Here is a 26872-nt window from a genome sequence, read left to right on the forward strand (position 1 = left end):
CTACAAACGTTGATCACAGATTTAGGTACAAAGGGAGTAACATCAAGAGGACCTCGTTTATAAAAGGTTCAGCAGCACAAGATTTAGTCTTTTTTTTTCTTTTCTTTTTTTTAAATAGTGACATTGCAGTTAGAAGTTGATTTTACTTCTCAAGTTAGATTTGGATTTCTTCCCTCACAGTACAAATAAATGCAAATACACCAAAGTTTTTAATGAGTGCTCTTTGAAAGTTATTTGGTGGCGTCTTAGCGGAAAGAACGTCCCGCTATCGATACCGTTTCTATCTTTTCCCCCACACTAGAACACTAAAATCAACATCTGATAACACTACGTGAGAAGTTTCTGGTTGGGCAAGTGCTCTTTTGTAAAGTCACCATATTCACATGCTTGGTCCACCATCATCATCACCACAATAAAAATATAGCTCCATACTCTGGATAGTGGACATACCACGACATATTTCTTAAGGCAATAATGGTTCAACAACATACAAATAGTTTGGATATACGACAGCGTTCACAAAAGGTACAGAATATATATCTACAATATGTGCAACATATGGAGTAGCTGCGACTGTTTAGATATCCGGAAAATAAACATCTAATTTTGCACTACAAAAACTTTTGAGATAGCTGTAGCTGGTACATCTAGCTGGTACAAAGGTTGCCATGGATACAGTGTTGTAAGTGCTGCTGATTGGATGAGATAAGCTTTGGCGTTGTCCTGTTGCCCGTTCAAAATGCACTGCATCTAGGAAAGTCTGTGGTGGGTAGCACTTGAGTAATTACTTGTGTGTGTGTGTGTGTGTGTGTGTAGCAGGGATAATGAGATTTGAAGGATGGATGGATGGATGGATGGATGGATGAAGAAAAAAATAGATGAAAAACAGCAAACTGGGCGGTCTTATCACAACGAAGCTTGACTGTCACCATCTTCAATTTTTTTTTGTTACAGCTAGTAAAAGTTCATGACAACATCAAGACTACTTCACAGGACCTTCATTTATTAATCCACTGATACAGAATATATAGAATACAAGCTTTTTCAGGCTAGAAATCTCTCAAAGGCACAGGGTATCAGTTAGTTGGCCAAATTATAAAGAACCCACATAAAAAAGTAAAACATGGTATCCACAAATAGCTGTCAATCTATTTTACTGCCAACAAAATTCATGGTGCAGTATGAGTCCAGATGCTACTCTGAGATTTAAAAAAATGTATTTCAGACAGTGTCATTCATAAAAGTCCAGCTCCCCTGCATAGTCATTGCTTTAAAAGGCAATGTGAGTGATATTTATTAGTATAGCATTTTGGAGTCTTTTCATCTCTCCATAGCAATCAGGTCAGTGGTTAAAGCGGAGCAGGAGGGAATCAAGAATATATATATATTTATATATATGTATGTGTTTGTATATACTGTACATATAATAGGCTGGACAGGAGCGGCTATTGACGTGTAGCTGCTGGATAGTCAGGGAAGGCACAGGGAACAAGGGAAGGATTGTAAATGATCAGGCGAAGGCAAAAGAGAAAAAGAATGGCAGCACAAAAGTACACAACACAAAAATTGGCAAAGCGCTCTCCCACTTTTCTCACATGCTTAGACGCAAATTCAACATCGAACATCATCTGTTTGCAAACCACAAGCGTACACGGGCTGGGTGTAGAATGGGATGACATGATGTTAAAATTAAAGCAAAGGTGTGTGTGTGTGTTAATTATATAAATGAGTGACTAAGGTGGTGTGCTGTTCGTCTCGGTCAAAGTGTGCAGATTTAAACTGGTCCTGGGCTGCTTGGTCGGCGGCTCCATTCCATTTTTGTCGTCGTCCTCGAGCGCGCTCAGAGCGTTAGACTGCAGCACCAGATCTCCGCTCTCTTCATCGCTCTCCTCTTCCTCATCGTCCTCTTCCTCATCTGATGGAGAGACAGACATTGACAGGACAGTAAGTGACCTGGCGACACAGGCTCAGAGAAAACCAAGATGTAAAACTCAAAACAGAAACCACAGCGAAGTTACCTTTCTCCATATCCGGAGAGATTCGGCTCTTGACGGTGCTCGCGAACTGCAACACAGAAAGAACACAACATTTTTAAACACATTACAGTAGTAGGGACACACCTTCCCATTAAATGAGAGAGTGTGTCCAAACTTGTGAATGGTACCGTACATCAAATGCAGGCTGCATTATGTAAGCAACTTCATGTGGGGACACATACTTCTCCCATGACTGCAATGGGCGTCTCTCCTTTAGCCTGGGCCACCCTGTGCTCTATCAGGTAGTACATATACTCATCATACAGCAAGCGGATCAGGTGAAAGGAGCCAAAACTGGCGGCACTGCGCAGAGTCAGGTCCCGGATAACCATTGAACTGGTGAGGGAGGGGAGCAGATGCACGGTGTGAACTCAAACGTTTCAGTTGGTGATGTCCAACACTTCACATGCGACTTTTTCTCTCACCTGTAAAAAGACCAGTTGAGCAGGAAGACCTTGGCAGCCTTCGGTAGGGCGGCAGGGTTGTGCTCGTAAGGTTTAAGGGCTTGAGAGACGACACCATCCAGCCAGGCAGCCCACTGCTCCAGGGAGTTTTGCTGCTGCAGGGTCAGTTTAAAGTCTTGCTCTAGCCGCTGGACCATGCGGTCTTCACATTGACACACCCAGGATGCCTGCTCCTGAAAGGGGGACACACAGGTGGACTGTGTCAGGGTTCTGCTCCTATTTCACTTAAACACCAAATACAGGAAGAGATGGGAGGAGTGGAGACGGACAGTAGCGCAGACAGACCTGAACGTTAGTGAAATCCACCCGGTTGAGGTCGGAGAGCATCTGGTTGATCTGGGCTGAGTTCTGGAGGACGGCACGGGCTGCCTGGGCCAGGTGGTTCAGGCTAGTGTAGCGACGCAGTGTCTGGGAGAAGGAGCAAATACACACCACCTGTAGGAAGGGAGGGAGGAGAATCAAGAAAGACATAATGAGATCCCATTTCTCAGGTCACACTCACAATATATGAGTGGGAAGTCAAATCAGATCACAGCTGGTCACTGCATCTTAGCTCTGTCTTGACACTGCATCAGCCCACAAACATGCAAGTACCTTTATGCGAACCATCTCTTCTGGGATGTTCATCATGGCGCCTGTCAGCCAGCTCTCCAGACTCTTGGCAAAGTTACGGATGGCCTGAGTTAAGGCACCTGAGGAAAAAGTTGCATATTTACATTTAAAGATGTTACCTCTGGAATTCTATTGATTAACTGTGATTCCCTCACTGGATACTTTTCAGACATAAAGGCCTCTTAGACGCCTTACTAACTTACTAGGGATGGGTCTCAGTACATCAGGGATGAGGATCTCCACCAGAGTCTGGTAGAGCAGGTTGTCGCACTCTTTCGTCCAGCGCAGCACAGGCTCGAACTTACACAGCACCACCAGGCAGGATTTCGGCAGACGCTTCTCAGATTCATTGTGCCTGCAGAAGGAGACAGAACATTATGAGACACGCAGGTATGTAATGTTATTTCTTCCATCAGATTGTTTTTGCGTGTTTGACACGTACATATTGAGGGATTCTGTATCACTGCTCTGGCTGAACCTCCAGAAGGATTTCCACAGTGTCTCCACAAGAGTGAACTGAAGGTTGACCATCACATCCATAATAGCCTGCAGGGATCACACATGAGATCATGGAGGAGTTTTAGCTGTCTTTGCAATCCTGGTTGATTCTTGATGATATGTTGACATTTTCATTGGAACGCAATAAAAACAGTAAGTATTATGATCAGTGTACGTATCCTGTCTTTGTTCATGCTGCCTACCTCGCAGTGTTCTCTGTAGAGAGTCTGAAAGGCCTTGAGGTGTTCTAAAAGGACCCCGTCAGGCAGTGTTCTATCTTGCAGATCAATGTCGACAAAGTCTGGCAGTGGCCGTGATGCCTCTAAGCAAGATACAGCAGAGGGAGGTTTGTAAATTTCACATGTCAGACCTTATCTTTATAATGTAGTGAGACTGAAGTCTTCTTGTAAATGTGTAAAAACAACATCAAATCCTGACAATTGAAACTACAGCAACAGCTTTGCAAAACATGCAATTTACATGGATTATTTAGATGATGAGAAAATGATGCACTAAATCATGATTTTAAGAAAATGTCAACTATTTAATACTAATTATGACAGTGTTACCACAGCTCATTACATCATTATAATCAAAGGACAGGTTTCTCTTCTTTTAAATAAAATTGTATAATAAGAGGGTTAGGGTTAGAAAACAATAGTGAATATTAAGCAGAGTGAGTGTTTCTCACCCAGGAACTGCTGGTACTGTTGCACTTGGGCTGAAATATCACAGAGCGCTCCTGCCTGCTGCTGACCCGCCCCACCTGATGTCCCATTGGCGATACCGTGTGTCTTCTGAATTGGCTTTATCCTGTTAGACAGAGTACATGTCATTAAGAGAGACAGGGAGGCAGTCACAGAAGAAGTAGAAGTTGTGACTGACACAGATTTAAAGACATAAAGCCATAGTAGCATTTTTAGCCGTGCTACTTACTCTTGGGATGGTCTATACTGAAATATTTTTACAATTACTGGATTGATTGCCATGAAATTGTGTACAGACATTCAAGGTCCCAGAGGATGAAGTTTACTGACTTTGGTGATCCCTCTGAGAGTACTAGTGCACACTTCATCTTTGGACTTTTGTGAACCGAACAAGTATCATAAGGAAATTTGGAACCGATACCCATGGTGCCCAGATGATGCATCCTAGTGACTTTGATGATCTACTGAATTGACCTCTAGCATCACACGAAGTTCACAATTGTGGTTTTCAATTAAGTATCTCAACAAGTATCAGCTGGATTTGCAATACCACTTTTATTCAGAAATGTATGTTCCCCTCAGGATTCATTGAAATAACTTTGGTGACTTCGGTTTATAACCAAAACCCTGCAAAACTAAGATGGAGAACATGATAAACATTTATTAACATTTAAATTTCACGATCTGGATACCTGTTTTTCTGTGAGAAGGGCTGCTGCCTCATCGCCATGTGCTGTTGTTCATCCATCAGCCTGAGCAGAGGGGAACCGGATTTGATCCTTAGACCATAGTAGTGGTACTTAGAGTTTCCTCTGAAACACACACACGAAAAGTTATGACCATACCCAGAGATGCATGTCTAGTAAAATCTGTGTACCTGTGTTTGTGTATTTATGTACCTGGTCCCTAATCTCCGTGTCCTGAGCCCCATGAAGACGGACCTGATGAGTTTTCCGAAAGACGCAGCATTAACAGGTTCTAGTTTCTGCTCCTGGCAGTGGAGCAGATAGTGGTAGTAGAGGGTGCAGCGAGGTAAACTCACCCCCTCCGCCCCCTCATAGTTATCACACAGCCAATGCACCTGTGGAAGATGGACGGTCACAGAATTTAATTTTCTGAACCTTTCTGTAATTTTATAGATGATGCAAAGCAGGTTTTAACACAGTGAACTTTAGTACTCACAGTAGCAGGTGGGGCACGTGAGTTCGGGCTGGAATAACTCTGTCCTCCTCCACCTGCTGCTCCAGTTCCCCCCGCTCCTAACACATAGCCTCCCTGAATAACGTAGCCCCCTCCACCCACAGCAGCTGCCCCGCTATTGGCTCCTGTTGCCAAAGAGACCGGCTGCGAGGTCACAGATCCACCGATGTCCGAGTCGGAGCTGGGCGTAGCATCGTAGTAGGTGGAGGAGGAGGTGGGAGGGGTCTGGGAGAAGAGGGGCGAGTCGGAGAAAGGGTAGCTACTTGATCGGCTGGACGGAGAGAGATGTAAACATGCACACACACACACACACACACACACACACACACACACACACACACACACACAAACATAAATGAACAGCTGTATCACTAGTAAATCGACAAGATGAGAGTTGTGTGTGTGTGTGTGTGTGAGAGAGAGAGAGGGAGGGAGAGAGACATGCGCCACTGACACAGAGCAGGTTTCTTTCTACTCACATAGTGGACGTAGTGAAAGTTGCATCCGCCCCGTCAACATACTGCACCTGGCCAGAGTACACCTGCTCCACCTTGGCAAAAAGATAGTAGATAGAGTGAAAGAGAGAAACTTATTTAGTTCATCCATGTATAATATTAAACATCTTAAAACTATTCTATTCATCTTCATCTTCCCACAACTTGTTTTATCTAATACTACTTGTCAAAAAAAGTGTTGCCAAGTCAACCATTCCCTCCCGTGATAACAAGAGGGAGGAAAGTGTTGCCAAGTCAACAATTCCCTCCTGTGATAAACAAACTCCCTTGTTTCGAGGAGAGAGCAGCCAGACCCAATTCCTGAAACCTCTCTGGCAGCTCACCATTATCATGATTTAGCATAACTGGAAGCCAATGTTATAGCTGTCTGTCTCTGTACTATCAACTTTTAAATAAAAGCCAAAGTGGCCTTACAAGAACAAAGTAGTAGTCTGACACAGCATTAACAGCACAGCTCCGTGTTCAGGTGCATCTCAGACAGCCTGAGGAGGGCGCTGTGAGAGTAAGTGACGAGCATGTGGAAATGAAAGCGTGTGATGAAGGTGGAGAGGGATGCAAAGCAAGAGTGAAATTATGACTTTGGTCAAAAGGCCACCTAACGGCTTTCAATCCCACATCGCTCTGATTCTACTGTCTGTGACAATGGACAAAGATGTCATTATCACGTTACATCCATACGTTAAATGTATGTATGTTTTTCTTACATGATGACATGAAATGCTGTGTCTGTGTGTGTGTGTGTGTGTGTGTGTGTGTGTGTGTGTGTGTGTGTGTGTGTGTGTGTGTGTGTGTGTGTGTGTGTGTGTGTGTGTGTGTGTGCGCGCGTTTGTGTTTACCTCCTGGTTAATGTGCACGGACTGCAGGTTGTTGATGTGGCCTGACTGAATCCTCTTGGCTGCCTGTGACACCGCTTGCAACACTGATCTCTGCTGGTGAGCAAACCCACAGTTTCAGATAAAACTTCATCATCATCTGTGACCTGACCCTACACAGTCAAATGACAAATACTCTGTGTGTGTGTGTGTGTGTGTGTGTGTGTGTGTGTGTGTGTGTGTGTGTGTGTGTGTGTGTGTGTGTGTGTGTGTGTGTGTGTGTGTGGTGTGCCTGTCTTACCTGTGAGGTGGTCTGCACTGGTTGGACCACCTGAGTGGGGACACCTGGGGCAGGGGGGCTGGAGTCTGACAGACTGTCATTGGAGTGAACCGAGCCCTCTGGGGATCACACGGGAAGGACGAAGGAGAGAAGATTAATCAGATCGTCAAACAAACATCACCAGAAAATCCAACCATCAGCGCCACAAGTTTAGTACTCACGACAGACTGCTTCCAAATCGTAATAACAGCCACTGCAGAACATCCTACATCTAAGTTTCTTGTTGTTTTTTTTTGTTCAGCTGAGGAGAAACTGACAGCGAGGACTCTTTTTTCATCCTTATATGTTGCATACAGAGGGGGACAGCCTTGGACAGCTAATCTCGCCAGATGGAGAGAAATCCCTCCATCTTGTAAACACGCAGATCGGATGAAAGAGGGAAATCGAGAGATACGTGGTGGATGATGGGATAGAGGGCGTAAACAGAGGATGGAGTTCGGGTGTAGTTGAGGGTAAAACACATTGCCTTGGAACCTTTTACTCTAATGATTTCCTACTTTGATGTCTGTTATCCTCTCGTGATACTTCAAAACTTCATAATCGCTCCCGTTATACTCTTCCACAGCCCGCTTCAGAAATGAGTTATCACTAGAAATTAAAAGGTGTTTTCCACAGGTTTGCATCTCGAATGAGGCTAAAAAAAAAAAAAGTTAATGTGTGCAAACCGTTCTGATCCATGACTTTATTTACTTGTTTGAAGATCACCAGGTTCATCCAGTATTGACAGTTGGGGGCTGATGACTCCGGCTGAGAGTCACCAGAAGAGAAACTTTAAAACACGAACAAAGCGCTGACACTACGAGGCTACTAATCAGAACGAAGGAGGCGTTTTGGATGAGAGACTCATCTCACAAGAATCTGAAGCAAGTTCAGTCCTTTAGAACTTCCAGATATACAAAGACCTGGACGACCGCAGACATACTTAATTAATTGATTAGTTGATCGACAGGAAAAGTGTCTGGCACTTTTTCAATCGCATATTTATCAATAACTTCTTCTATCATGTAAAACTACTGAACAGTCTTTCTCAAAAAGAGATTTCTTAATTGATTTGATTCATATCAGTATGATGGGTTTTTTACACTACTACAACATTACAGGCTCTATAATACATGTGATGGACATTTGTATTTTTTAACATTTTGTAGGCAAAATGATTGATTGATTGATTGATTGATTGATTGATTGATTGATTGATTAGAAGAAAAAAAAGTTAATTGTTGAAAATAATCCTAAATATATATATTTTTTTATATTTTTTTAATTTAGAAGATTTCTGTTATATTTTGGACCTGTTTAACAGGTTAAACCACGAAGCTGTGCTGTATTCTTACAGTATTTAAGGTGAGTGTACAATGACTCTGACTTCAATGGAAATCTTGACATACATCATTTTCACATGCTATCTTTAATGTGAAAAGAGTAAAATTCATTCTCCCTCATGAGGCTTGGATTATTCCAGTACATTAGCTGTGTAACTGTACTGTGTAAAATCCAGCTCCTCTTATGTTTCTGATATGTGGAAATTAGAGGTTTTAATAAGCGCAGATATTCGGCTAACTGAGTAGTCTTGCTTCATGAGCAGGAGACGAGCTCCAGGCCTATGAGTCTCTCAGTCTGGGTGAGAGTGCACAGTGTCACTTGATACTAGCAGGCAGAAAGATCTACGAATAGACCGCCTAAAATAAACATACAGACGGACACCAGTGTTGGGAATCAATTCCCTTTCATTTCCATTAGTTAACACTGTATTTTAGAATAGAAAATGATTTACAGATGACTGAGGTTTTTTTTAAAATTCAGGACACTTTTTTAAAAAGCAAATTAATTTAAAGTGATATCTAGAGAAGGTCCAAAGCCTCGCAAGCTCACATTACATTAGCTACCATAGATACTGGCTTATCTCCTTTTCTGTACCACCGCAGGAATTGCAAACCTTAAAGGAGAAACTTCACCGCTGTCAATATGACGGTTTCTGAAAACTATGTCACCCGTAAAGTAGAAATGTGCAACTGTTTTACAAATTGATGCCCTGTGAAAAGAGAAAACTGAAGGTAAAGGCTGTAGGACTCCACTTGTCGCTCTTAAGGCGGAATCCTACGGCAACCAGAAAGCACTGCGAGCATCCCGTCCAATCTGTTATTGACAGTGTTTACAGAACGCAGGCGGCCCAGCAAGGCAGCCGGTTAGCAGAGACAGTTAGTGGGTAGTGTTATATCGCTTCCCTTTGTCTTAGTTTCATTCAGAAAAAGTTTTTCATCATCGAGTCTGGATCTATCGCGCCGGGGGTGCAATGATCACAACATAAACGGTGCCCTGAAATTAGTGAGATGTCTCAATGCAAACTTATCGACATTTAGGCCAGAATGCTGCCAGAGCTGCCTGTGTCGGTGGACGCCATTTTGGACGATGAGGAGCCGGGTTGTGCTCAGAGCTGGATGCAGTCACAGAAGTTACAGTCGTTTTAAAGTATTTAGTTATGATATATTTTAGTGTCCGGTTTGGTCTATCAATGGAGTGTTTTGGGAGACCAACCTCTGACACCAAATGAAGGCCTGTGGCTCTTTGTTGCCCCCTATTACATCACTGTACATGTCAAATGACAGCACTGGTGTCAGAAGAACAACAGATTTTGGAGCTGCGCGCCAGAGACACACAGTACATCGGCAACAACTACAGGTGTTTTTTTAACAATATATCCCTAATTCAGATAGCTAGAATTAAGGTTGGAAATCTGCAAAATGGTCTTTTAAGTCTGTTGTGATTTTTTTTAATACTACCAACTCTCTAATTCCAAAAGCAGCAGAGGAGAAAAAAAAGTCAGGTTCCATCCATCAGTCATCCATGTTCCCACATTTGGGACTGTGCAGCCTAGCAACCAACACCATCAGCTTATTTTGTTCTGATAATGTATGGCCCACACGACCAGGCAAACTAAATCAGAGGTTTTTCTATCGATCCTGCTGGGATTTAAGCTGGGATCTGAGGACCATTCGCTACTAACACTGAACTGACTATACATCATCACAATATATAATAACCATTATATGTATATTTATAATTAAAAAGATTGTTGTATATAAATACAGTAAAATAATGCGTGTGTATCATTGAAACATGTTTTGTGCCAATGGCCACTATTGACCAGCATGAAACTACACACAAATTTCTTCTTAAAACTCTGCTGTTGAGCAAGTTGATATGATATACTATGATTGAATATATCAGATTATATGACAGGTTATATACTGATGATATCAGACCATAGAATAACCTCAGTTAATTTAAGAATGATAACCTTTAACCTTTTATAAACCTGATTTGTTTATCAAGTAAAAATGCCTCATCTACCTATCATTTAGTCTATAAAAAGTAATGAAAATAGTAAACAGTAACAGCCCAAAATCCAAAGATTTTCAATTTACATTGATTTAAAAAAACAGACAAGCAGCAAATCTTCACACTTGAAATCTTGAACGAAGAAGTAGTTGGAATTTTACCTTAATAAATGACTTCAATAATTACATGATGATTACATTTCTGTTTATCAGGCATCCGGTTTACTGTTTCAGCACAATTTGATACCACTTTGACTTAACTTTTTTTATACCACTAGTCAAAAAATGTAAGCAATTCTAGGATATATCGTGATATTGTGAGGCTTTGGCAACTTATGACTGTGTAATTATTTTGAAGACAAATATTTATACCAACCCTCCTCTGCACTGTTCTCCAACCAGGATCCAGCCTGTTGTGTACATCATAGAAACAGCCTTGTGGGACAAATTGAAACTTGCTGAAACTGCGTGTCATATCATGCCCTTCTACTGCTTACATAAGCTAAAAAGTGTGTAATAACTGCTGTGCAAAGTATGTATTATGTAATAAATACACGTGTCAGTCATTCCTCAGTTTCTCACCTGTAACAGTCACTATGATGTACTGAGGCGAGTTGCTCTGACCGTTGCTCTTCTGGACCGCAGAGTGCTGGATTTCAGGGGTTACGTAGTGCTGTGTGGGAGTTGTCAGAACCACTGCTTTCTGGCTCTGGGCCTGTGTGGGCGGCGCTTGGGAACAAAGTGCATCCTGTCCTGTTTTTGAGGCGGTGGCTGATTGGTTAGCGGATGCAATGTTTCCAGAGGTCGGTGGGATCTCGGACAGGAAGTGTGCCGTCTTTGCTGACGAGGGTGTGGTGGCAGCGGGTGTTGCTATGGTTACAGTGTTGGCCTGCTGAGGCTGAAGGTCCTCTGAGTATCCAGAAGTTGCCATGGCAACCTATGCTTTGAGGCAATAGTTCTTTGGATGAAAAGAGACAGCACACATTGATTAAAGTGTTAAAAACAGAGACACACTTTGCTGTCACATAACTTCACCTGTATGTCTCTATGTTTTAGCCACATAGAGGGTGTGTGTGTGTGTGTGTGTGTGTGTGTGTGTGTGTGTGTGTGTGTGTGTGTGTGTGTGTGTGTGTGTGTGTGTGTAACATAAACCAGAGGAGGAAGTAAGGCTTTTGTCTAAGACTAAGCAGTAGTCTAAAGCCTTTCCTGTTTGAATGTAATATAAAACACAGCTAAGCCCCACGAATAGACATGGATTCAATTTACAAAATAAGGTTAATTCTGTGTAACCACAGCATTTAAAATTAATTAAACAACTAGTTTACTAATTCAGAATGGCAATATGAACGACCATGGAGGATCCCAGACGTTACAATAATCAGCTCGCTTTAAATACATGCATATTAATTATTGGACCCACTGTCAGTCAGCACTAAAGGCCATCCCACAGGCAGATAAGCCACTCCTGTGTAAACCAACACGGCAAACAAGACAATCAGATGATCATCCAGGCACACCGTGTTCACGGGAGTGACTCAATGTCAGACCCAAAAACTTTTTCAAAGTCACAAAAAGACAACGAAACACACTGTTCTCATATATTAGCGTTTACTTCTCATTCACGCTTAAGTTGCAGAAACAGTTTCATGTGCTTTTCTGTATCTTGGGTTCAAAAAGTGAGTTGGGAAAGCGAGAGTGGCAACGTTAGCTTCCCCGGGCTAGCCAGCTCACGTTAAGTTATGACGTTAAGGCGAGCTGGCTAGTTGCTCGCTAGTCATCTTTCGGTTAAGTCTGTAAATATATCACCACGACACCAATCACGTCTATAGATCCACAGTAATCTAAAGTGTAAGTAGCAGCCTGGACACTCAAGTAAATACGTTTTTAAAAAAGTAAGATTGACACTGTAACAAATACACACACACACACACACACACACCCGCCATCTTGTGCTCTTATCAAAGATCTGACATCGCCATAACAACGGTCTGCGTTTGGAAAGAAGCTAGCAACCACTTTCATCACCGACACGCTCGACCAGCTTCCATTAACGCTGACGACTGTAAAGAACAAGAACGCGTATATAATTCAGCGAAAATGAAATTATAATTGTGATATATTGTACTTTTTCACCTGTAATTTATCCCAGCAATGTCCCTTTTTGTCGTAAGTTTTTTTTTCGCCCTCAGATTTAGGTTGTTGTTGTTGACTCCCGTTGCTTGGTTCTTGTCGCCAGGACTACCGTGACTATGGCGCCTTGCCTTCACCGGGGCAACTGTTGCTACCCTCTCGTCATCGCCCCGCCCTATGCTGCATGCTGATTGGATGACTTGGGAGGTGGTCCCAGCGTCAAGGGAAAAAAGCGATCGTTGATTGGTTTACAGCCCCTGTCTGTCACTTTCACCAGAGCCCAACGTCAAATTTCCACTTCTGATGTTACTTTTATTGATTGCAGAGAATGTCAAGCAGATAGATGATAAATGACGGAATGTCACGTCACTCATATCACACAAAATGCTGCTACTGCAGCTTATCTCTGCAACCTCTATAGGCTCATCATTAATATTATGCAACATTTAGAAGTTCACAGCTGATTTGTGTCACAGCAGTATCACCAGTTGGTTTCTGAAATCTCTCTGAAGTGTGTATGTGTGACACTTAAACTGAATACCAACATCTGGCAACCTAGTTATCCTAGGGGTGAGCAGATAGTGATCTCCATCCAATCCAGCGGAGCAGTTAGTGAGAACGAGATTGTGCAGGTGACACATAGCCATAACCAAACTGATGTGAGGGACAGAAAGGCCAGTAAAAGGTCACAGGTGATTAGATTGCGGAGACCTCTGTTGACAGCACCTCAGGCATCATTCACTACTTAATCACAGTTTTTCTTTTTCCTCTATGTGCATTGTTGCCCCTAAAGGTCTGATCTTATCTCTGGGCATAACAAAGAGGAGGTGGAGGTGAATTGAGGTCTTTCACTGTGATGCTGAGGCCTATATAAGGTGACAGCTGTTCATAAAGAAACACAAACCACACTGTAAGACATACAAGGGTTTATCAAGCCTTTGAGACACCTACGGCATCTTTTGCAGGTACTCTCACCATGTGGAAGGCAGCACTCTTGACCTTGGGTTTTTTGGTGGCACTGGTAGACAGGGTGGAATCCAATGATGGCCATCCCTCTTTCTATGGTATGAAGCTGTGTGGAAGAGAGTTCATACGAGCTGTCATCTTTACCTGTGGTGGCTCTCGCTGGAGGAGAAGCGTAGGAGACTCAGGTAAGTTTCACAAGTTACTTTTTTATGATATGCTATGCTTTCCTAAAGTTAAATCAAAGTGTAAATACTAAGTCGTTTACCATTCCTTTCAATCAGCTGTTATTGGAGACGAGGACTTTGACCCATGGAACACAAATCCTGACCCTCAACTTAACAGCAAACAGGATGGGCCCCAAGTATGGAAAACTCAGGCTTTGGATTTGGCGTCGGTGGCTGCGGGATTCAGCCGCTCAGCTCGCACGCCACTCTCAGAGGAGGTGATGGAGGCTCTACGGAGCGCAGATAGGAAAGGACGGGATGTAGTGGTGGGACTGTCCAATGCCTGTTGCAAGTGGGGCTGCAGCAAGAGCGAAATCAGCTCCTTGTGCTGAACCTAGTTTCTTAAATATCCTGTCCTCTCATCAGTGCAGAGCTCTAATGTTTTTATGTGATTCATCCATTTCTTAAACCCACTGTATCCCTCTCCACATCACATCCAAATGGCAACTCGTGTGTTAACAACAGACACAAGAATGTAAATAAATGTTTTTTTGTTGAAACTTATTTACTGTGATATTCATAGACTGATATATGACTTTAATAAAACCTTGTGTAATTGTTATGAAAGTCTCTTCCTGTTACAAAACACATGCTAAATTTATATTTCATGCTTTCAGAACACTTCCACTTTTACCAAAACCTTGTTTCAGAACTGCAGTTTTGAAAATGATTTCGAAATGAAAGGAAGAAGTGGTGAATATGAGTACACACAGGGTGTCCTCTCTAAGTTATAGCTGCTTTGTGTAATCCTAAAAAGACAAAACAGACTTACACTGCACTGAAATCCAGGATGTTGGATTTGGGTTTTTCGTGGCATTTTTTTCTACCAGAGATGAATTATCAGTCATTTGGAGACACATTACAATCAACTGAACATAACAAGCTCCACAATAGTATTTGTTGTTAGGTTGTAATGGTGTAATTGTGTCTACACAGATCAGTTTATACAGATCAATTATATAATAGTCAGATGCGTTTTTTAAGGCAAACTGACACCATCTGGAGGCCAGAAATGAACACATCACAAAACTATGCAACAAACTGTTCATACATCAGAAGGATGTGCAGTTATATCGTTTAAAACTATTTAAAGGCAGCATTGATTGTGCATTAACACATGCTGTATCTAGCCAGGCCAAGGACCCTTAAAATGACCCAAATTAGCCCACGGACCCCCATCTGATAATATCCCTGCTTTTAGATGTTTTATTATAGAAAGAGTATGAAACCCATGACTAAAATAGTCATTCATTCTGACATTCATTGTGTAAATTATGGATGAGGTCATAGTGAGAATAAATGATTCCGCTTTTTACTGGAGACCTCCTGGTACCCCCTCAAGGACCCCCAGACCCAAGAGCACCACTGACTCAGAGTCAGACTTACTGGCTGTTTTCTTACCCGACAGTCAGTACGGAAGCCGAACGTGACCATACTGATATCCCGGCTTGATTGCAAAGGCATGCAATCTCTGTCACACACCAGCTAGCATAGTAGTCAAACAGATCTACTGAGATCTGAAGTGTGCATCTAGCTACGCAGATCGCAGTCATATTCAAGTGAATGTGACTTGTTACAGCTTGACTGCACTGCTGTCTATAGAAATATAGATCTGACACGTCGAGCAGGTAAAACCTTTCGCGGTACTTTCAAGATGATGCTAGCTAGCCATGCTACTGGTAGCTGCCGGGGTGTTGATATGCGACCGCTCTGTTGTGAATATTAATGCGCTGCATTTCCACCGCATTTGCTGCTTTAATTATAAAAACATAACACTGGCAATGCAGCGTCGCGTTGTGGTAGTTAACATAACATAGTAACCCTCGGTTGTTTTCTGGTTGAATCTGTTACGTGTTAAGTATCATTGCGACGCTAAGCTAGCTGAACGAGCCAGCCAGACAATCTGGGCCTCATGTAGAAACGACTGCCCGGGTCGTAATTGATACTTTCTATTCCTACTTATTCATGCAACTGTAACGTACTTAAAGAAGAAAGCATACTGTTATGTCTCGTAGACTGTGTAAGAAATACATATACAGTCTGTATTACGTATAGGCGTCATGTAGCCAAAAACGGACAATGTTCATAAACGACAACTCTTGCATGGTAGTGTTGTATTAACGTTAGACTGTAGGTAAATATTTACGGTGAATTTTGTCTTAAATGAAGATTCAGGTTGTCAATATTGACGAAGCATCTGACAAGTCGTTGCTAATAGTAACGGTGGTTATCACATGCTAGTTGTTGGCCTCATCTGTAACCGTAGCTTACGTTACTGTACGTGACTGGATTAGTAAGGTAAAATACGCAGGGCTGAGATCACACAGGTGTTGTTGGCTATTGTTGTCTGGGTGTTGGCGCCAAAGTGTGTCGTATCTGCTTCATAAACTGGCTGTTGGTGTGTTTGTGTTACTGTAGGATGGAGTGGCAGCCAGATGAACAGGGTCTGCAGCAAGTGCTTCAGCTACTCAAGGACTCGCAGTCTCCAGACACAGCCACACAGAGAGCTGTGCAAGAAGTATCCTTACGTGTGTGTGTGTGTGTGTCTGTGTGTGTCACCTATGTGAGCTTGTGAGTCAAAGTGGCTGAAACTGAAAACTGCACAGCTTGTGTCAGGTAAACAGGTGTAATAGATTGTGTATTAATGCTCACGCTACTGTTTGGCCAAATGTTAATATGAACATAAGGTATGTTAGGGTGTGTGAGCTTTTGTAGTGTGTATATGTTGATGTTTGAACTCGTCCTTAACACAGCCGACAGAAACTGGAGCAACTTAACCAGTTTCCTGATTTCAACAACTATCTCATCTTTGTCCTCACAAGCCTCAAATCTGAAGGTACTTATGTACATATAAAAAATAAGGATACCAATAATAAAACAAAATAGCCTAGTTCGACACTTGCAAATACTGCATTTATAAATACAACTTTGCAGTCCTGTTATTTTAAAAGTTATCTTTCTGATATGTCTCTCTGCCGCCTTCCTTCTCCAGACGAGCCCACTCGCTCTCTGAGTGGTCTGATACTGAAGAACAATGTTAAGGCTCACTACCAGAACTTTCCTACCAATGTGGCTGACTTCATCAAACGAGAATGCCTCAACAACATCGGAGACCCTTCACCACTTATCAGAGCTACTATAGGTGGGTGTTTTGAGTGAGAGAGATTAGACAAAGGGAACGTTAGTGTTAGCTGCAGTTTCTAGCCAGGGTGAGTCAAGTACCATGTGGGTGGATGTGTCTTTTCCGGTAATGTGGCTGTGGGGGAGCCAGTGCTGTATTTTCAAGATGTTTTAAATGATTTAATGCAGTGGTGAGTTATTATTTGCACCTGAGTTTAAAAGCATGTTTTTTTATTTTTGTATAATGCTTTTATTATCTGTCATTAAGGTATCCTGATCACGACTATAGCTTCTAAAGGGGAGCTGCAGACCTGGCCTGAACTGTTGCCCCAGCTCTGTAATTTGCTCAACTCAGAGGACTATAACACCTGCGAGGTCAGGCTCACATACCTCCTTACACACACACAAAAAAAACTTTCCATAAACAGATTTAAATCTGTTTATTTTGTTTTTTTAATAGTGTTCCTTCATGATTTTCTGTGTCTTTCAGGGTTCTTTTGGAGCTTTGCAGAAGATCTGCGAGGACTCATCAGAGTTGTTGGATAGCGATGCTCTGAACAGACCTCTGAACATCATGATCCCCAAGTTCCTACAGTTTTTCAAACACTGCAGCCCCAAGATCAGGTCTGTGAAACACCAGTCCTCTACTTTTTGTCTCTATATCTTCTGGCAGCATCAGAGTCTCCTTGTTAAAACCATCTTCATAGAGCCCACTTGTTTGTCTTCCTCTCAGGTCCCATGCTATAGCCTGTGTGAACCAGTTCATCATCGGTCGAGCTCAGGCTCTGATGGATAACATTGACACCTTCATTGAGGTGAGCACCTAAAGATTTTTTCTTGATTGAACTTCATTTATTTTCAGTCCCCCCCCCCCTTCTACCTCCGTCCTATAAGTGCTCTAATTTTCCATCATGTCATCATGTGAATATGTAACATAACAACAAGGCAATGCAGGATATTATGTATTGTAAAATTGGAAAGATTGTGAACATTGAAAGCATCACTTTGTAGTTTCCCTTGATGGATTTTGCACACCATACTCAAACATCATATGTAAGATCATCATAACTGCTGATTCACAATGAAGTGATACTCTCTCCTAAGAGGGCAGATTTTCATAGCGGCCATGCCTCACTTGAAATAAAGACCTGAAGAGTTTATTACATTCTTATGAAGTACAATATTAGGTTTATTAAGCTTCAGGGAAAGCGAGGTGTGGTGCCGCATAACACAACAAAGGCTGCATGTTTGATGAGTAAGGTGTTTTTGTTTGATTTGATTTGTTTTTGATTGTATGTTGTTGTTTTTTAATTCAGTAATTACAGTATCTGATTCAGCGGTTTATTCATTAGTCAATCACAATCACGTGTTGGCTTTGCAGTCATTAATCACAGCAGCACATCGAACTGGCAGATACACATTTCACCCAAAAGAGTTTGCTTTAAGTTGACTCCTTAAAATTCTCTTCGAGTTCCTTCGAGTTCAAACACAATGTCAAGATTAATTAATTCATGTTTATTTAAGTTCTCTGTTAACCCTATTACTTGTCTCTTTTCCCTACCCGTCCTCCCATCCTCTCTCTGCCATCTATTCTCTCTCTCATCATCATTTTTGTATCCAGAGTCTGTTTGCATTGGCCGGCGATGAGGACAGTGAAGTGAGGAAGAACGTGTGCAGGGCTCTCGTAATGCTGCTGGAAGTCCGCATCGACCGCCTCATCCCCCACATGCACAGCATCATCCAGGTGAGGGTGTGACCTGATCTGACACGCCACCTTTTTTAAACATAAAAACAAGTGTGGCTCTGCCTTGCTCTTGTCTCATCTTTATTTCTTGTTATTGTTTTTTTCACCAGTACATGCTGCAGCGGACCCAGGATCCAGATGAGAATGTGGCTCTGGAGGCCTGTGAGTTCTGGCTGACTCTGGCTGAACAGCCCATCTGTAAAGAGGCTCTGTCTGGCCACTTGGTCCAGTAAGTGCTCGCATGTCACATTTCATTAGACTGGAAAAAATTGATAACAAGGAAGTGAAAATATGTATCTCTTTTACAGACTGATCCCGATCTTGGTGAATGGGATGAAATACTCTGAGATTGACATTATTCTCCTAAAGGTGAGCTCCTCATACAAACACATACTCCACTGCCTACTTGTCTTTAATCCATGCTTTATTCACTCATCTCTCCGTCGTCTTCCCAGGGGGACGTCGAAGAGGACGAGGCGGTTCCAGACAGCGAGCAAGACATCAAGCCTCGCTTCCACAAGTCCCGCACCGTCACTCTACAGCATGAAGGAGGGGAAGGCGAGGAGGGGGAGGACATCGACGAGGACGAGGACGATGATGATGATACATTGTCTGACTGGAACCTACGTAAGCGTTAGATATGCAGCATCATATATCGTGTCCATATATCCACTCTCTTAAATATTTCTGGACTTCTTAGACTCTCTAACACATTTTTTTCATGTTTGTTAAGAATTTTTGAGATATTACAATATCACAACAATAATGGCACTTTTCCACTACACAGTTCCAGCACGACTCTACTCGACTCCGTTTTTTTTGCGTTTCCACTAGGGATAGTATCTGGTACCTGGTTCTTTTTTAGCACCTGCTCTGGTGAGGTTCCAAGCGAGCCGAGCCAATACTAAATGTGACGTCAACAGACTGCCAGCCACTGATTGGTCAGAAGAGTTGTCGCTGGAAGAGTCATGAGCCGTCCCACATAAGAATCAAACCCGGCATATTTAAATATCGGCAACAGCGTTACAGCCATACGGCTCAATTTTCTTGCTTTGTGTGTGACAAAAAGCAACATACAGCAGCAAGTACACCACTGCCTCAATGTCCTCCATTGTTTATGTGTTTTGTGTCGCGTATAAAATGAAGTCACGGCAGTTTCGTGGAGCCGTGCTATGACGACCCCGCCCACGTTGAGTAGGTACTTTTTTGTAATGGAAAAGGTCTGTTCTGGAACCGTACCGAGTTGAGGCGAGTCGTGCTGGAACTGTGTAGTGGAAAAGCGCCATAAGAATATAAGTAACTTCCATCTAGACATGGTGACGTGAATATCTAACTACATATTTGCATATGTGAATGCATTCTGTAGTTTTTTTTAATTAAGTACCTTTTGTTATCCGTTATTTGTCTGTTTATATCTGTACTTGAAATGACCTACTATCCCAGTTTTGTCCACGGGGCATTCAAAGTCTGATTTTGTGTTTTGACATTTGAATGCTGATGCTGGTTTGTGGGCTCCTTCTTCCAGGGAAATGTTCGGCAGCGGCTCTGGATGTTCTTGCCAACGTGTTTCGTGAGGAGTTGCTCCCCCATCTCCTGCCCCTGCTGAAAGGTCTGCTTTTCCACCCTGACTGGGTCATCAAGGAGTCTGGCATCCTTGTGCTAGGGGCTATCGCTGAGGGTGAGACATGGCACACACTTTGACCATTGAAATACAGCATAGTGTATACTACAGCATACATGTCAATGTCTGTGGCAAATGACACATTTCTAAAATCTTGAATATCTTGATGTTTTGCTGGAGATGAAGAAGAGAACTTTTCTTATTTTCACAACAGTGATGCATAAAACTTTTTTCTCCTTCCAGGCTGTATGCAGGGCATGGTACCTTACTTGCCTGAGCTCATCCCCCACCTCATCCAGTGTTTGTGCGACAAGAAGGCCCTGGTCCGTTCCATCGCCTGCTGGACCCTCAGCCGCTACGCACACTGGGTGGTCAGCCAGCCCCCTGACGCTCACCTCAAACCCCTGATGACGGAGCTGCTCAAGCGTATCCTGGATGGCAATAAGAGGGTACAGGAGGCAGCATGCAGGTACATCTTTCTATTGCAAATATTCGTCTCTTGTATACCGTATCGTTTTCCGCTCCTCCTCACCCATCTCATCTCTCTTAAAAGTGCGTTTGCCACCCTGGAGGAGGAGGCATGTACAGAGCTGGTGCCTTACCTGAGCTTCATCCTGGACACGCTGGTTTTTGCTTTTGGGAAGTACCAGCACAAGAACCTGCTCATCCTCTACGATGCCATAGGAACGCTGGCTGACTCTGTGGGACACCATCTCAACCAGCCTGTGAGGCCAAAACTCTCACATATACACGGTTTTATCTTGTGTGTAATGTGTTGAAATCAATCACAGACCGACATCACACTTGTGTTGGCAGGAGTACATTCAGAAGCTGATGCCTCCCCTGATAGCCAAGTGGAACGAGCTGAAGGATGAAGACAAAGATCTATTCCCTCTGCTCGAGTGTCTGTCATCTGTTGCCACGGCGCTGCAGAGTGGCTTCCTGCCCTACTGCGAGCCCGTCTACCAACGCTGCGTCACCCTGGTCCAGAAGACACTGGCTCAGGCCATGGTGAGCCACACACACACTCCACCTCACTTTATATAAAGAATTTATATTTTTGCTGCTTTATGTACAGTAAATGCTGTAATAGCGGTGGTCGGCAACTTTCTTCCTTCTTTTAACAACGGGCTGCAGGTGTTGGACTGTGCCTTGCTGAAATAGCCATGCTATGTGTAGTGTAAGAAAAACGGGTAGATAGTATATAGAAATAGTCAACATGCGGTGTGTGGTGAAGAAAGAAAAAAAACACAGCAGTAAATCACTGACTGTGGGCCCTTCGAGGTGGGAATGCTGCGCTCTTATTCTGCCTCCCTGTTTTGTATAAAAGGTACAGAACCGGCTGTAGAGGTACAGTCACAGAGCAGCGGGACAGGGAGCTGACGCTGTTGTGCTTGCAGCTGTGGTCGAGTGAGCTTGAGAGTGAATGAAGAGAGGGATCGCCGGCAGCGAGAAAGCCAGTGAACCAGATCAATAAAACGTTATTTTCTGATTGTTTCACAGCGGTTACGTTCAACAACACAAATAAACACCTCAGCAGCTTCAAACCTTTATGAAAAACATTAACATCTGCGCAAAAAAACGTGGTGATGTGTTGTGTGTCACAAAGAATAATACACAATCATTACAATTCTACACACTTACTTTAATTTTCTCTTTTCTCTTTAAGTATCTCATTTTATAATCGCAAATTCCAGTTGCGTGTGTGTGTATGTATGTGTATATTTATATATATATTCATATATAAAATTGGCCCGAGGCCAAACGCCCTTGCCGACCCCTGCTGTTTAGTGTACTTTGCTGGTCAGGGCAACATCCTCTGGGTAAAACAAAAACCTCTTATATATTTTAAACTTATTTCACACTATTGCAAGTCAAATCTTCACCCTGACTGATCCTTTTATTTTGTGGGAATAAACGTTACAGATCTTAAGGGGTTACTAGCAGACCTTTTATATGCTTGGTCTCATTATGGCACACCAGCAGATATTCTCACATTCACAAGCAAGTTTTAGCCTCAAATCTGGTGTTTCTTCTTTTGTATCAAACCTTTTGTAGCAAACTTTACACTCTCTTTCATCTGCCCACTTTTGTGCTATTTCTCTCCATGTACTCCTCTGTGTGTGTGTGTCTCAGATGTACAGTCAGCAGCCAGATCAGTACGAGGCACCCGACAAGGACTTCATGATCGTGGCTCTGGATCTTTTGAGCGGCTTAGCCGAGGGACTCGGGGGCCATGTGGACACGCTTGTGGCTCGCAGCAACATCATGACTCTGCTTTTCCAGTGCATGCAGGTGAGGAGAGCATCTGTGTGTGTCTAACTTGAGCTTAAGTTAGCTTTTTTTCCTCCCTACCAAATAAACAGCTAAAAGTGTGTTAGGGTTCATGTTCATACAATATGTTTTCCAACCACATCAGGGATCAAGCGCGGTTGCATATATGGTAATAATTGAAGGCATTCATAGTGTTGCACTCAGTGTTCACACAGAAATTGTCAGAAGTAGTTGTGCAACATGAAAAACAAAAGGAGGAGAGGGGCCAACAAGCAGTTCTGACTAAGCATACTTAATGGTGTTTTTGAAGTGTCCTCTGGTACTTACTTATCAGGTAAAAACATTTTATAATCAGTTTAATATAAGAAATGCATCATTTAATCCAGTTGCCAATAAATACAAGCATATCTATCTATTTACAAGTGAATTTCACACATTAGAGAGGGGAGCTTCTCTGGCAAAAATTGACCCACCGTTTAAAGACAGAGGAGCGAGGGGTGCCGGCAGCTAGAAAAAGCGGATCATCTCCGGCAGTGCCAACAGAGGCGGAATGTGACGCAGCGGGATCCTGTGTTGTTTGGATGCAACTGGACAATCCTGTCAATGGTGTGTGTTCACATCTCTCTTTGTCTCTCGGTCTATGTTGTCCCAGGATACGATGCCTGAAGTAAGACAGAGTTCGTTTGCTCTACTTGGTGACTTAACCAAGGCCTGCTTCCCTCATGTCAAACCATGTATTGGTAATTATCTCACAGTCTCTCACATACACTTACAGTACACACATAATGATTCATCATCCTTCTTATTTGTGTCTAATAAATGTGATGATAACATTTTATTTGTGTGCGTGTGTTTCCTTCAGCTGAATTCATGCCAATCCTCGGAACAAATCTGAACCCAGAGTTCATCTCTGTGTGCAACAACGCTACCTGGGCCATAGGAGAGATCTGCATGCAGATGGGTGAGCTGCAGCAAATTTGTTCTTGTGTGATGATGATGATGATGTGAATGTGAGAATATGAATATGAAGTGTATTGATACCCCTATCTCACTTGAACTTTCCGCTCTGTCAGGAGTGGAAATGCAGCCGTACATCGCTATGGTTCTGAGCCAGCTGGTGGAGATTATTAATCGACCCAACACCCCCAAGACCCTGCTGGAGAACACCGGTATGTGAATGTGCAATATTATCCGTTGTTTTAAAGAGCCGTAGACAGTTTTGTTGGTGTTTGTTAGTCTTGACAGTTGAAAATCAGCACATTGCAGATTTAAAAAAACAAACATTAAAGGGTCCACAAAGGAGAAGCAGGTGCAGTTAGCATCACAGACTGTCCTAACAGCAGTCTTGACTCTCCTCCGTCCTCCTCTAGCTATCACCATTGGTCGACTGGGCTACGTGTGTCCTCAGGAAGTCGCTCCCATGCTGCCGCAGTTTATCCGACCTTGGTGAGAGACTGTTTAATCTCCATCTGTGTCCTTCGTTACCAATGCTTTGACATCTTTGTGTTGCAAGTACAAATCTGTACCTGCACACTCAGCATTGGAATCTTCACATGCTATCCATTCCCTCTTATCTTCTTCTTTTCCCTTTTCTGCACTTGCAAAACACATTCGTGGCAATTTTCTTTTCCTATCAGGCAATACACATTCACGTCTGTGGTTTTATTTCTCATTCTTTCCTTGTTGCTTTTTCGTATGATCTCATCGCTGCAGAACACAGTCGCATCATTTCAAGCGCTGCAGTGTTGACATTCTGTAAATAGTTTCCTGAAATGTTTGGAAGAGAATGAAACAGTGAAGCCTTTGAGACTCCTCAAGCCTAGAAGAAAAGACGCATACCCCCCTTAAGGATAATGATGGTTACCTTTTTGACATTGATTAATCTCACTTGTTTTCCTCCTTCTTGCTGCCTCCTTACATACTGACATGCATTACCATGTTGTCCATTGACTGCTGTTGCGGGAACAGCATCAAGTTTAACTGCTGCTGATTAATACACTGATATTAATGCTGGTTAATAATTGTGTGCGGCAGGTGCACGTCTCTGCGGAACATCCGAGACAACGAGGAGAAAGACTCGGCCTTCCGCGGGATTTGCATGATGATTGGTGTGAACCCAGGTGGTGTGGTGCAGGTGAGACACATTAAGTTCTGCTCATCTGACTGTAGAGCAAACCCACGGCTGTTTTCTTTTAAAGTTTGATCTTTAAACCTTTTTTACTTTTCTAACCATCTCACTTTTCCATCTGTGTTTGCTCAGGACTTCATCTTCTTCTGTGATGCAGTGGCTTCCTGGGTGAATCCCAAAGACGACCTGAGAGACATGTTCTACAAGGTGAGGGGCTCACTTAGTGACACATGACGGCTTGTTGATGGGGGGTTAGAAACAGGTCATGATGAAGAGTGCGAGCTCTTGCATCTCTGCAATTAGAGACTGATTTTAATTCACCAACCAATCATCCAGCTTTTCATTCTCTTCTCCCCCCAGCTATGTGAGTCACAGCAAGGTGTAGAGACCTCAGGCCAAGCAGTGTGTGTTCATCTGTTTTCTGCTATGAAAGTCATAAAAGTACAAGTGCAGCATACTGAACGCCAGCTTTAAGCCAAACTTGGATCAGTGAATTGTGCAGAGTCACGCTGCACAATCCAGAGAATTTCTATAATATTCCTGTTGGAAGATTTAAAAGGCTTATTGAAAGAAGAGTGAATCCATAGTAGGCTTAATAAACCTGGTGATCCTGCCTGTCCTTTTTAAAAAATTATAATAGTTAATGTAAGATGAGAAAGGTCACTCATTGTGACAAAAACATAGAATTAACACCTGAATTGAAACTTGAGCTCTACTCATTTTTTTCACCTTAGGTCTGTGCTTTTACTGTTTGATTAAGTCTCACAGCTCTCAAGTGTTGTCATTCAAACCCTCAAAATGCAGGACTCCAGCTTTATTGCTTTTTATGAGACCTGGTCTTGATAAAAGAAACAATAAGGGAACTGTCAAGAGGTCACGCAGTTTAAGAAGGAATTATTAACTTCCAGCACTAGCTGTAAGTGTGCTGCCTGTGGTCTGGCTGCTTGTGAAGTCCAAGATGACTTGTGGTTGTGCCTGATATTCATTTTTCCCCCATTATCTGCCAATTTCAACAGATCCTGCACGGTTTTAAGGAGCAGGTTGGGGAGGAGAACTGGCAGCAGTTCTCAGAGCAGTTCCCCCCTCTGCTGAAGGAGAGACTGGCAGCCTGCTATGGTGTTTAGAGCCTCTATATCGACCCACAAGGTAATCCCACACACAAAATCAAACAAATCAAACATACAGATTACTTTATAACAAAGTTAACGTCTTTTTGTCCCCCTTTTTTTATCTGTCCCCTTTAGGTGAGCCAGCAGGAGGAGGGTGAACGGGAAACTCATCCATCTGTGTATTGCACTGCCCTGATCTGGGGGGAGGGAGAGGGACGCTATTGGCCGCTCCCCCTGACGGACGGCCCCCACGCCCTATGTGTTTGTCCATAGAGGGAGGGTGGGCGGGTGGGAGGGAGGGACAGGGGGACACCTCTAGATTAACTAGGCAGGGACCCGACACAGAAAAACTAACTGGTAGGGACAGATAGAGGGACAGAGGGACAGAGAGAAAGACATGGAGAGGAGACGGAGGGACAGATAAGTTGGGAAAGAGGGAGACAGGGAAAGAGACCAGTACAGTGAAAGTTAAGGGAACGAGAGGGAGGGAAATCAATAACAAGGCAGGGAAAATAAAGAGCCACAGAAAGGTCTGTTACTTGGCTGGGAGGACAGGGACAGTTGAGATTTTAATGGGATTCTTAAACTCAAGAGTAACCGACAGCTTGACCGACAGAGACAGACCAATGTACACAAACTCACACACACGCAAACACACTCATACACTTGCACATGCTGTACATGCAGTACATGGAACTGACTGTGGGTGGCACTATAATTTAGACTTTTTAAGACCTACTGCATGTAGTTAGGGACAGACTGACCAACAGGTGTCTAAACTCTGTTCATTTTCTGGGTGATATCTTTCTTTTTTCCGGGGAATAGGATTCAATAAGAATTACTTCATCTGTAGTCGCTGAATTCTACTTAACTGTAAGATAATCTCGCTATCCGCATATGTGTTTTCTTACCTTCATTTTGACCAGAGTGCTGCTTCACAGAGCTATCCATCTATCAGACATATTCCTGTCACATTTTCTACCTGATCAAGAGAGACAGAGAACAAAAAAAAAAAGAACAAAAAAAAAGAGTGT

At 42.9% G+C, this 26872-nt stretch overlaps 3 protein-coding genes across 6 annotated transcripts; 2 read left to right on the forward strand and 1 right to left on the reverse strand.

The window, feature by feature from the left end:
- Window positions 1-981: 981 nt before the first annotated feature.
- Window positions 982-12776, reverse strand: rfx1b (regulatory factor X, 1b (influences HLA class II expression)). 3 transcript variants are annotated; one of them, XM_062428289.1, is made up of 18 exons: window positions 12656-12776; window positions 11105-11480; window positions 7146-7243; window positions 6869-6958; window positions 5997-6067; window positions 5500-5788; window positions 5217-5398; window positions 5010-5129; window positions 4302-4423; window positions 3814-3932; window positions 3555-3658; window positions 3316-3467; window positions 3095-3192; window positions 2786-2935; window positions 2462-2673; window positions 2219-2372; window positions 2019-2064; window positions 982-1915 (listed from the first exon to the last, which is right to left on the reverse strand). In XM_062428289.1, exons 2-18 carry the CDS (start codon window positions 11451-11453, stop codon window positions 1734-1736), a joined length of 2538 nt encoding a protein of 845 aa, XP_062284273.1. In that variant the 5' UTR covers window positions 11454-11480; window positions 12656-12776; the 3' UTR covers window positions 982-1733. The 3 variants fall into 3 exon arrangements, with proteins under 3 accessions (XP_062284273.1, XP_062284266.1, XP_062284281.1); XM_062428282.1 differs by having other exon boundaries at window positions 6869-6961; XM_062428297.1 differs by lacking the exon at window positions 6869-6958.
- On the forward strand, window positions 7252-14276 carry rln3b (relaxin 3b). Of its 2 annotated transcripts, XM_062428314.1 has the most exons (4): window positions 7252-8528; window positions 13446-13527; window positions 13618-13803; window positions 13900-14276. In XM_062428314.1, the coding sequence occupies exons 3-4, from the start codon at window positions 13629-13631 to the stop codon at window positions 14172-14174; spliced, it is 450 nt and encodes a 149-aa protein (XP_062284298.1). In that variant the 5' UTR covers window positions 7252-8528; window positions 13446-13527; window positions 13618-13628; the 3' UTR covers window positions 14175-14276. The 2 variants fall into 2 exon arrangements, with proteins under 2 accessions (XP_062284298.1, XP_062284290.1); XM_062428306.1 differs by lacking the exon at window positions 7252-8528 and having other exon boundaries at window positions 13183-13527.
- Window positions 14277-15313: 1037 nt separating this feature from the next.
- Window positions 15314-26107, forward strand: tnpo2b (transportin 2b). The gene is made up of 24 exons (XM_062430444.1): window positions 15314-15470; window positions 16261-16360; window positions 16603-16678; window positions 16835-16984; window positions 17231-17337; window positions 17453-17586; window positions 17696-17777; window positions 18584-18706; window positions 18817-18935; window positions 19015-19075; window positions 19162-19333; window positions 20232-20384; window positions 20571-20796; window positions 20881-21052; window positions 21144-21338; window positions 22464-22622; window positions 23254-23341; window positions 23464-23562; window positions 23675-23770; window positions 23972-24047; window positions 24636-24735; window positions 24862-24936; window positions 25746-25875; window positions 25974-26107. Exons 2-23 carry the CDS (start codon window positions 16262-16264, stop codon window positions 25851-25853), a joined length of 2670 nt encoding a protein of 889 aa, XP_062286428.1. The 5' UTR covers window positions 15314-15470; window position 16261; the 3' UTR covers window positions 25854-25875; window positions 25974-26107.
- The last annotated feature ends 765 nt before the right edge of the window (window positions 26108-26872 follow it).

The sequence above is a fragment of the Scomber scombrus genome, chromosome 2 (genome assembly GCF_963691925.1).
Source record: "Scomber scombrus chromosome 2, fScoSco1.1, whole genome shotgun sequence".
Classification (NCBI taxonomy): Eukaryota; Metazoa; Chordata; class Actinopteri; order Scombriformes; family Scombridae; genus Scomber; species Scomber scombrus.